The sequence below is a fragment of the Kogia breviceps genome, chromosome 2 (genome assembly GCF_026419965.1).
Source record: "Kogia breviceps isolate mKogBre1 chromosome 2, mKogBre1 haplotype 1, whole genome shotgun sequence".
Lineage (NCBI taxonomy): Eukaryota > Metazoa > Chordata > Mammalia > Artiodactyla > Physeteridae > Kogia > Kogia breviceps.
The window spans coordinates 1,876,542-1,887,297 of NC_081311.1; the positions used below are offsets into that span (position 1 = coordinate 1,876,542).

The following is a 10,756-nucleotide window of genomic DNA, read 5'->3' on the forward strand; positions in this document are numbered from 1 at the left end:
AAGAATGCTGATTCTAGGGTCAAGGTAGGAGCGATATGAGATGACCCTGGAGCATCTTGAAGGGCCCAGAAAACAAAATGATGGGGTACGTCCCAGGGACACGGGAGCCAACCGCAACAGCCAAACCAGGAGCAAATCAATAATCGTGTTAGATCATAACCCAAAGTATGAAGTAAATATCCATGAGTCTATACTGACATAAACAAATGACTGAACAAATAAGCAAATGTGAGAGAATGGACAAATGCCCCATCCAGAAGAATGCCAAGGAACTTATACAGATGCTCCCATCTCAGGAGGTGAGTAGGACCCCTTAAGTGTGGGCTGTACATTGTGACTTCCTTCCAAAGAGGACAGCATGGGATAGGGGAAAAAGAATAAATTCATAGAGCAAAGACCTCAGCTGGTCAATCAAGGTCAACATCAGCTCTGATAAGTTACGTTGACAGTATGGACCTTGATAGGATGTGACAAGAAGGGCATATTTTCTGGGGTCTTCCTCCCCAAACCCACAGCCCTGGTCGAACCAGGAGAAAAACTGAGACAAATCCCAGCAGAGATACATCTCACAAAATAGCTGACCAGCACTCCTCAGAACTATCAAGGTCATCGAAACCAAGGAGAGTGAGAAACTGTACAGCCCAGAGGAGCCCGAGGAGACGTGAGACTACATGTGATGTGGTGTCCTGCGTGGAGTCCTGGGACAGAAAAAAAAATTAGGCAAAAATTGAAGAAACCTGAGTAAGGTGTGGACTCCTGTTAATAATAGTGTAGACACATCTGGCGTACTAACATTAAGATGTCAGCAATATAGGAAACTGGGTATGGGGTAGACAGTAGCTTCATAATATTTTTGCAAGTTTTCTGTAAATCTAAAACTATTAGAAAGTAGGGTAGTTTGTTTAAAAAGGTGACCTAACCTAAAAAAGGTTTAAATGTTGATTAAAAATAAATTAAAGGGCTTCCCTGGTGGCGCAGTGGTCGAGAGTCCGCCTGCCGATGCAGGGGACGCAGGTTCGTGCCCCGGTCCGGGAAGATCCCACGTGCCGCGGAGCGGCTGGGCCCGTGAGCCATGGCCTCTGGGCCTGTGCGTCCGGAGCCTGTGCTCCGCAACGGGAGAGGCCACAACAGTGAGAGGCCCGCGTACCACACCCACAAAAAAAAATCAATTAAAATTGTGCCAAACTCTGATTATTTCTAAAACACTGTCCTCTGTTATGACCTGTGGTGTCCTGAAAATTTTTACAAGTATCTCCTTTCACAGTGTGATGTTTCAGAATGTCCCAGCTTCACAGACATAATTGGGGTTTTAGATCAGGACGCATGGCTCTGGAAGATATCCAGGGAGGAAATAGTGTCATGAGTCTAGAAATTAGATTTTCAAATGCTCTAAATATTGATTTTCTTAAAAGTTTGACAGGTTGAACAATTTTAAACGATGCTACATCCCTGAACCCCTGGTTCCTCCGTGCCGACTCTCACCATTGACCACTTCAGTGTGACTCCAGGCTCAGCATAAGATGCTAAAAGCAACTCTATTGACTATCTTTCTTCAGGTGTCAGCGTTTTCTACCTGGGAGAAAGAATTACACAAAATCGTGTTTGACCCGCGCTACCTCCTGCTAAGCTCCGAGGAGCGGAAACAGGTAAGGTGGTAGGAGGTGCGGTGATGGACTCGAGGACGCAGACTTAAAGCGATGCTCCCTCCCGAGATCTCTGCGGACGAGCAGGTGCCTGTCATCTTTGCTGTGTCGGTAGGGAAGCCATGAGAGTTGATTGCTGGCCTGTGAGCTTGTGCGTGGGAAGAGCTACGGGTGCAGAGGGGGGCTACCCTGGTACCTGCGCTTAGCGAACCGCCTGGTCATGACCCCATGAGACAAATGCAGAGGTGAACGCTCAGCTTTGGGGAACATTAACCACATCCTGGGTGACTGTATTAAAAAGACTTAAGATCTGATATAATACAAGTGAAATAGGAGAGGGTCCAGGGAACAATCGTAGCAAAAGTAAAGGATGGACTTGTCTAGAAAGTGGGTCCCCAGAAAAGCAAGAATGGATTAGAGATAGCTGGCCTGGAGGTCATTTCAAATGGACACTTGACAGGAGTCTGCCCTGGCTTGTTGAGAAGTCAAGTCACGGAGCCAGCACTGTCTCCCGGATTAAGCAAACAGACAGAGGGACGGGCTGTGCTGACCGGTGGGGACGCTTGAGCTTTCACAGCCCTGCCAGGATCTGGTGGCTCCTGGAGCACATCCAAGAAGGGCCCCGAGATAAATTCCAGAAGGATCCAGATTCTGCATCCGCGTCTCTGTTCCTGCCCCAATCATGCGTCTCCCTCCCTCTGGCCCCCGAGTGCAGAGCAGATACGTGTGGAAAGTGGGCGACCAGGCGCCATATCCCTGGAGACACAAGCCCACGAGGGTCGTCTCACCTCCGACGCCACGGCCCTGGCAGCACCCATCTGATTTCAGACGGTAGCGTCTGGGAAAGGCCGGGCCAGGAGGATGGAAAGTGCAAGTTTATTTTCAATTCTGTCGTCAACTCGTGAGATGCCCTTAGGTATAGACCAAGGGGCTCAGTGTAGGCCAAGCGGGGAGGCCCTCGCTTGGTGTTTGGGTGTTTCCTATCTGTTTTCCCCACAGCCGAGGAAACTCGGTGATTTTAATCACTGGTAATAATATCTCACCCTTTTGTCGCCCTATTACAAATCACAAAGTTCGGCTCTCCAGCTGTGACCAGAGAGAAGCCCATTTATTTTGGTGACAAGATCACTAGAAACCGTAACAGATAACGATCAGCACGGCTGTGGACTCTGTCTCACTGACTCTGTCGTGATCAGTGCTCTTCCATCTCTAGTCCGTGGATGGTTTTAGAGGCCATCAGCCTCTTTAAAGGAAGTCGAAGAAATGAAGACGTAAGACCCTTCCCACCACATCCCCCCAGAAAAGTCGAGCCGATGATTCAATGCTTAAGCCCCGTCTCTCAGACGTCAGGGAGCTCAGGGCGCCGTTTGCCCGGAATGGACCAGGCTCTTGGGCGGGGCAGGGTCTCCTGCCCTCCTGGTGTCTGGGGGGTGGTCATGGCACAAGACTCACCCACGGGAGCAGGGGGGCTGGACTCCCACGGCCCCGGTGAGAGAGACAGGCGCTGAGCGGGAGGGCCAGTGACTGCCAGGGTGCCCTCGGGGCAGACAGATCGCACTAGAAGGTCAGCTCACAGAGTCCGCCGTTTGGCGGGGGGCCCTCGGACGGCCCCGTGAAATCACGCAGAGGAGACACCAGGCTGTGTTCTTGCCACAGCGTGGTCCCAGAGCCCCACGGGGAGGAGGAGGAGGAAGCAGGCTCCCCGGAGCTGATGCACTTCAGCCCCAGAGAGGCCTCAGATTAAACGCCTGCGTCGTAAGAGAAACCCCACCCCAGCAAATCGACAGTGTTGTAGTTTCTGAGAGGCCCGGGGCTGAGGCTGAACTGATGAAGGAAACCATCTTTGGGCCCCATTCAGGAAACACTGTCCTATTTATGAATGAATTGGGCTGGCAAGCCCCAGACATGGACTCTGTGTGGGACCTACTGTCACATAGCGTTCGTGGGGAAAGCCGAGGCTCATGGTGTATGCGTTGCATCCATCCTTCCACGGGGCCTGCAGAGGAGATGTGAATGAGCCTAAACAGAGAGTAGGGGTCCTGGGAGCGGCCGTCAGACCTGTTCCTATGGTAACACAGAGTGTTCCATCTTACTTCACTCGAACACGCCATGACAAGATAATAATGGCTAACGGTCTCTCTCTTAAAAAGTCATGCCCCATTTTGAATAAAACTGGTGTAATTTGTTAAAGAGGAGGGAAAAAAAAACCTGTTACATTAAATTATAGCGGCATAAATAAAGCAGCAGAGCAAAGGCAGAGGAGAGAGCAAAATCTGATTAGAGGCATAAATGGTTCCAGGCAGAGAGAGAAGGAGGTCTTTCTCACCAGCTCTGACCCCACCAACAGCCGGGGTTTCTATCCAGATTTAAAATTAATAGAGCAAAACTCCGACTAATGATGGACCCACATGCGTTTATTTGGATAATAACCCCACATTTACCTTTTTTATTAGCTTAAATTATAAAAGAACTGGAGAGTTTACATTACCACTTGCCTTGAAGGTGAAATAAGCCGATCATATTCTTACTCAAATATATATGCACGCTCTCCGTCTAAGGCCCGTTCTTGAATATTTCATTATGCTGATGATTCTTCAGGAGGCGAGTAGCATTCTGTATTTGTACTCCTGTAAAGGCTGGCCGTGACTGAAATGGAATCTGAAACCATCAGGCAGAGCCGGGAGACCCACTCCGCAGGGGAGTGATGGGGTTTCGGCCAAGTCGCCACTTCCTGGTTCCGTGTCCTCGGCAGGAGGGCGGGAGAGTCCCTGAGCTCTTGGCTCAGATTCCGGTATCTGCAGTGGCCACTGATTGGGTTGGTACAGAATTGCTATTTATTGGCCTAATAGGACCAGGCGTGGGCTTTTTGTTGATCTATTTATCCGCGTCGTTCGTACACCCATCTAGATTTTCTCCAGTTTATTCTCCTTTTAATGTTCTCAACGCTTGGAGAGCTTTGGGAACGAAACAGCTGTCTCCACCTCCCTTTGGCTTTAGTCTACAAATGACAATTTTCTGATATTAGAACAATGAACTTAATTAATTATTAATTAAGTTATTAATCCAACTTATTAATCCAAGCAAGGGAGGCTCACTCCGTGGTCTACTGCAGAGAAGGATTCCCTGGTGGCATTTTGTGACGTTGGTTGCCAGTACCCAAGAGAAGCCTTTCCAGGGTCTTGGGTGGATTTGCCTACCAGACAATATCCATATCCTTTAGGCTAAGGGACTGGTTTTCCTGTTGAGGTAGAGCCTTCAAAGCCCACCTCTCGTCAAGCTGGGGAGCGGGAGTGTAGTGCCCGGGGGTCGGTTCTCCTCACTGGGTGTTTCCACGACACCCAGGAGAGGTTCACCTGGTCCACGGGAGCGTCTGGGGACTCAGACCCTTGTTCACAAGTGGGTCTTCTTGAAGACTAGAGTGTGGGAAACCAGAGATGCTGGGTTGACTTTCTTTTCACAAGTTCAAAGTCGTTTTGGAGGCTCAAACGCCAGTTCCTTTGCCATAGGGATGACTAGAACAAAGTACGTACTCCCATGTGTCAAGGGGCTGCTGGCCAGGATGTGCGAGTCGGTGAGACAGCGCGTGCAGGTAAGTGCTGCTCGGGAGGTTCCAAAACAAGAAATATGGGAGCACTGGAGCTGGGGTTTCCAAACTGTCCACCGCTCCCAGCGCACCTCTAGAGAGAGCTGCCCCCTCATACCCAGGATTTCTAAGCAGGCCGATTCAGTGTCTGGCCCCCAGATGGTGCCTGGGCGTGGAGAAGCACTTGGCCTCATGGGAGAGCAGGTGTAATTGTCCAGACACTTGTTTTCATGGAGAGGCCAGATTAAAGGCTCTAGTTTGTAGCTCCAGCAACTGTGAAAAAGACAGGCTTATCTCAGATTCTTGCTGTGTTTTTGTGTGGTGTTTGAAGCACAAGAGTTCATTTCTGATATGCATTCTTGTAATAGTTCTCTTTTGTGTGTGTCTTAAGATATTTGAACAGTTTGTCAAGACAAGAATAAAAGAAGAATACAAGGAAAAGAAAAGCAAATTGCTGCTAGCCAAAGAAGAATTCAAAAAACTTCTAGAGGAATCTAAACTCTCACCCAGGTATGGAAAGTGAGTTAAGGCCAGGCGATTTCTGGGGCTGGAAATTTACCAAATTTTGTAAGGGGTCTTTTTTTTTTTTTTTTTTTTTTTTTTTTTGCGGTACGCGGGCCTCTCACTGTTGTGGCCTCTCCCGTTGCGGAGCGCAGGCTCCGGACGCGCAGGCTCAGCGGCCATGGCTCACGGGCCCAGCCGCTCCGCAGCATGTGGGATCTTCCCGGACCGGGGCACGAACCCGCGTCCCCTGCATCGGCAGGCGGATTCTCAACCACTGCGCCACCAGGGAAGCCCTGTAAGGGGTCTTTTAAAGCCAGCTTGGGTTAAATCCTGTGACCTGTGTTCCACAGACATCAGACGTGTAATTTTGGAGTGGGAAGCCCTCCTCCCCTGTGCCGGCCGTGAACAAACCTCCCAGCCCTGCTTGCTAACGGCAGCTCTGTCCACCTTACGTGGTGGATTTCCACAGGTCAGCAGCCCTGACTCCAAGGCCAAAATAACTCCTCAATGGGTCAGCCCTCGTGAGATGGGGCCTAATTCCCCTGATCTAATGATGGAGGAGTACAAATGCAAAACAAACGATGCACGGCAACAGCAAAATGAACCCCGCCAGCCCCTGGGTTCCACACGCCTGGGCCGCTGTCCAGAGTGTGAAGTGAACGCTCTCCACACCAGCAAAGGGCCGAGCGAACCTGGCTGCCAACCTCACCTAAGATAATCAGGCATTATTCCCGTGAAGTAAAACAAACTGATATGAAAACGATGTTAGAAACTAGAAAAATGCATAAGCTGAACTCGACTTTAAAATTAACTTTAATTGACCCTTAAAAATTCATGCACAAGAACTACTTAATTATACAGCTATAACTTTTATGAGCGAAAAATGGTTGATTTTGATGTATTTTTATTTTAAATTGGAACATTATTTTTAAGTGGACATTTACACATTATGAGTTTTAATAATAATGCTGGCATCATGCATTTTTAATAATAATGTGTAAATAAATCATATTTAAATGAACATTAATGGATGTTTGCCTTCCATGCAGGTGTAAGCATCTACATTTTCATCAATAATTGGTTAATTCATTGGCCAATAATTGGATAATATAATTTAGTGTTGGTCACATAGGCCTCAGAAAACTTCTTTGACTATTTAAAAGATAGATATTTTGTGAATGGGAAAGGAACCTCGCGTGAATTATCCCCGTCACCAGATGCCAACCTCGGAAAGCAGATGTGGGCCTAATGACTTGTAAATTGTGATTTTCTATGAGAACGCTGGCTTCTAGCCGTGGCTTTGCTCGGTCCCCGCAGCTGGCGACCCTGGGTGGGAGGGGGGAGTCGGATCTAGAGCCCCTGCCTCAGTGCACAGCAGCCCTGGCCATCCCTGGCCCCCGCCGCAGGGTCAGGCACTGGGCCTTCACGGCTCAGGTGTCTTGATCTGAGGGGGTGTAGCTGCCCTGCCTCACGGGCCACTAGGAGGATGGTGTGCGGGGCTTCACGTAGGCAAGACGCAAGGTACCTGGCAGGTCCCGGAGAGCTGCCATCATTACCACTGGTGCTGTCTGTGAAAGTCTCTGTCCATCCATCGGTAAAATGTTAAGAATAGCCAACCTAGTCCCCCTCCCATGAATATGTTACGAAGGCAAAGGAGAAATATTTAGAATGTGTTCAGCAATTACGAAAAAGATTACGCACACAGAGAAGGAAAATCAGTGGTAGAAATGAAGTTGACTCTTCTTTGAAATTGGATTTAATTGCCTGCTATTTTTTAGAAATGTGCACTGGGCATGTATTACTTTTATAATGATAGAACTCGTTTTTATTTCAAAGGTAGCTGATTCTGCGACATTTCGAAGCCCTTTTCAGACCTTTACATTCTCTTCCTGCCGTTTCACAGGCGCCCTAGTGAGAGTGCTTCTCCCTGCCTCCCCCGGTCGCCCGCGGGCTCAGCGCGGGCGTCCTGAGCTCCCTCGGCCCCACCTCCAGCCGCCCTGGCTCTCATCCTAGCCCTGGGAATAGTCCAGGGCCACATCCCAGCCCTGCCCAGCTCTCGGGGTCTTGGAGCGGGGAGAGGAGCCTCCCGGGACCTCCCCGTGGGCTGGCGCACTGGCGCTCCGGCCACAGCGGCCACCTCCCTCGAGTGCGGGTGGCCGCGTCCCCGGGGGAAAGGGAGACGCAGGGCGGGTGACTCGGAGGACTTCCCCAGGCTCACTGGACCGTCCTCCAGGGTCAGCGGCGAGCCAGGCTGTCCCCTTGGGCGCGGCTAAAGGGTCGGAGGTTTCTTTTTTCTTTTCAGGGCCACTTCTTTTCAGAGGTGCCCAGAATAGGACCTCTCTAGAAGGGGCTCCGCCCAGCCCCTGATTGAAGATGCCCGGGCTCCCCCTAGACACGCGACCAAAATAACAAGCCCCCTGTGTCTCTCAGCATCATACTTCTCCCAAGAAGGTCGGTGATGGAAGCTCAGATAAGCGTGTGTTAGTCACACCTCATGGCAGTTGTGAAATCATGGAAGGAGGCAAGGGAGGGAGGGAGGAAACGGAGGAGAGAACACGGAGAAAGTTGAAAACCAGAGAGCACAGTTTTCTCTCCATCCCGGGGTGTGCAGGGAGGAGAGCAGTGCCTGGTGAGGAAGGACCGAGGCTCGTCGTTCAGTGACAACCCGTGAGGATGGGTTACTAATTACCCATCTTGTCTCCTAACAGCCGTGTCACTATAATCTTGTTATTCACGTATAAAAAAAGAGCCCTTCAGTTATAATAATTTAATGCCGCAATTAAATGTCTGCAATGAAATATGAGTTTCTCCACAAAGAGAAAGAGGAGGAGCAAGGGCCCCCCACCCCGGCCCCGGGCACAGGGCGAGCGCGTTTCTCACCTATCGGGGTCCCTCCTGCAGCTCCAGCCCCCGCTCTCTGCAAGCAGAAGGCCGGCGATTGGCTGCAGGAACGGGCCCCTCCCCCGCACCCCCGTGCCTGGAGCTGAGCCAACCACCGGCTTCAAGCTCCGGCAGAGCCACGCCCACTCCTTCGGCCCTTGGAGCGGCCCCACCCGCTCTGGCCTGGCCCGGCTGGTGCCGCCGAGTTTCTTACAGGGGCCTCCCTGGCCCGGCAATCGTGGATTCAGTCAGTATTGGGGTGCTGGGCACATGCCGGCCACTGGGCTTAGACATTCGAGATGCTCCATAGGAAACAAAGCAGGTAACACAGTCGTACTGGAGCAGCGAGAGGCGAGTGACATTGCACAACTGAGGCTCATCAAGATGATACCCAGTTCTCTGACCCGTAGACGGGGCGAGTTTCCCTGAGGAAGACAGGCTGGCCCTGACATCTAACGAGGAGAGGGCTTTACACGATGAGTGAAGACATGAGGGGAGGGTGTGCCGGGCAGAGAGAACAGCACACGCAAAGAGCGTGGCGAGTTGGAGCCCAGTGAGAGGGGACAGCAGACCTGGCTGGCCGGGGCGGTGATGGGGGCAGGGGCGGTGAGCAGCTCGGAGTGACACCAGGCCCAGGAGGCAAGTGAGGCCAGGTTCACGCCCCGAGGCCCGCTGGGTGCAGAGATGCGCAAGTGTGTGAGCTCTGTGGCTCGGGCCCCGCCGGGCCGGCCGGAAAGAGCAGCCAGTGAAGGGGGCGGGCCGGTGGTGGCAGAGGCCCAGCGCCGTCCCCTTCTGCCCGGGCCCCTGCCGTCCTCCTGCCAGGGGCCCTGCTCCCAGGTCTGGAAGAGGGGAGCTCCCCCCGCCCCGAGCTCGGGCCGGAGGCGCTCAGGGCGCCGGGGCCCGCTCTGCTCCAGGGAGGGATCTCAGGGTGCTCTTGGTCTTTCAGGACCACATTTAAGGAGTTTGCAGAGAAGTACGGCCAGGATCAGAGGTTTCGACTTGTCCCCAAACGGAAGGACCAGGAGCATTTTTTCAACCAATTCATCCTCATCCTCAAGAAGCGGGACAAGGAAAACAGACTCAGGCTACGGAAAATGAGATGAGTGGGTGCAAACGCCATCGGGCTGAGCGTGGCGGAGGCTTGGGGGACGGGCGCCCACGCAGCCAGGTCGGGAGCTGTCGTTCTCAGAGGGTTATTGTTTCATATTGAAGCTCTCTTTGGTGCAACTTTCCGAGTTTGATGCATTTCTAATTGCCATGCTATGTCTCTCCCTTAATTGCTTTAATTATGCAAATTACTTGTAATATAGACAGATTCTAAATCTGCTGCAGGTCTGTACCTCAGCAGAAACAGACACCATCTCTGACCATCTCAAGGTGTCTTCATGAGTCGAGCTGATTATCTGAAACTCTTCTGAAAATCTCCATGAGTTCCTTCCATGCTTCAGGAGTTGTGTGGTGTTGGGACGTCCCGGCTCGGGTCCCCGGGTCTAGTTCTCTGAGTAGTAGTGTAGCCTGTTCATCATCATAGTGACGCCTGTGACGGTCGGACACACGCACCGTGGGCCACCTGCAGGTCAGAGGGCGTCGCCCCGCCCCCTCCGGGGACATCGGGCCTGGAGAAGGGGGCTGTGCTTTCTGTGGGAGGTCCTGCTTAAAAAAGAATTATTTTGTACAGAATCATCCTATTAATATTTAAGTTATTTTTCTTGTATGCCCAGAGTTTGCATGAGATTTTTCTCACCATCTTTGTATAAAAAATTTAAAAAATTTTTGAATTAATAAATATTTTAAACCAGTGTATTTTCGTGGCTTTAGACTTCCAAAACAATCTTAAGCAACAAAACTGTGTTTCAGCTAAAGATACTCTATTTGGAAAGAGTCATAAAAATATTTACGATTGCACGTTAAGGGCTGTGAAAGTACTACTCAGATAGAAATCTTGCTTTTCAAATTACGAGTTCCGGGTGGAACCATACTTGATAGAACTCCAGCTAATTAATTGCATTCTGTAAATTATTGAACATCTGTTCATTGATTTCAGGTTTATGGACTCACTATCGGATACCCTGTCTTTGTTCCTAGCTCACAGGGGCCCCTCCTCCCCACCTACCTTCTTTCTCATCAGTCAGTTCCCAAAAACAAA

At 50.9% G+C, this 10,756-nt stretch overlaps 1 protein-coding gene across 1 annotated transcript in view; it reads left to right on the plus strand.

Annotated features, from left to right (window-relative positions):
• The window catches only part of TCERG1L (transcription elongation regulator 1 like), a 184,305-nt gene extending 173,896 nt beyond the window's left edge, over nt 1-10,409 (plus strand). The window contains exons 10-12 of the mRNA XM_059052046.2: nt 1,557-1,646; nt 5,618-5,736; nt 9,557-10,409. Coding sequence (XP_058908029.1) covers nt 1,557-1,646; nt 5,618-5,736; nt 9,557-9,713 — 366 coding nt within the window. The 3' untranslated portion in view covers nt 9,714-10,409. The remainder of the gene's footprint in view (nt 1-1,556; nt 1,647-5,617; nt 5,737-9,556) is intronic.
• Nucleotides 10,410-10,756: the final 347 nt, after the last annotated feature.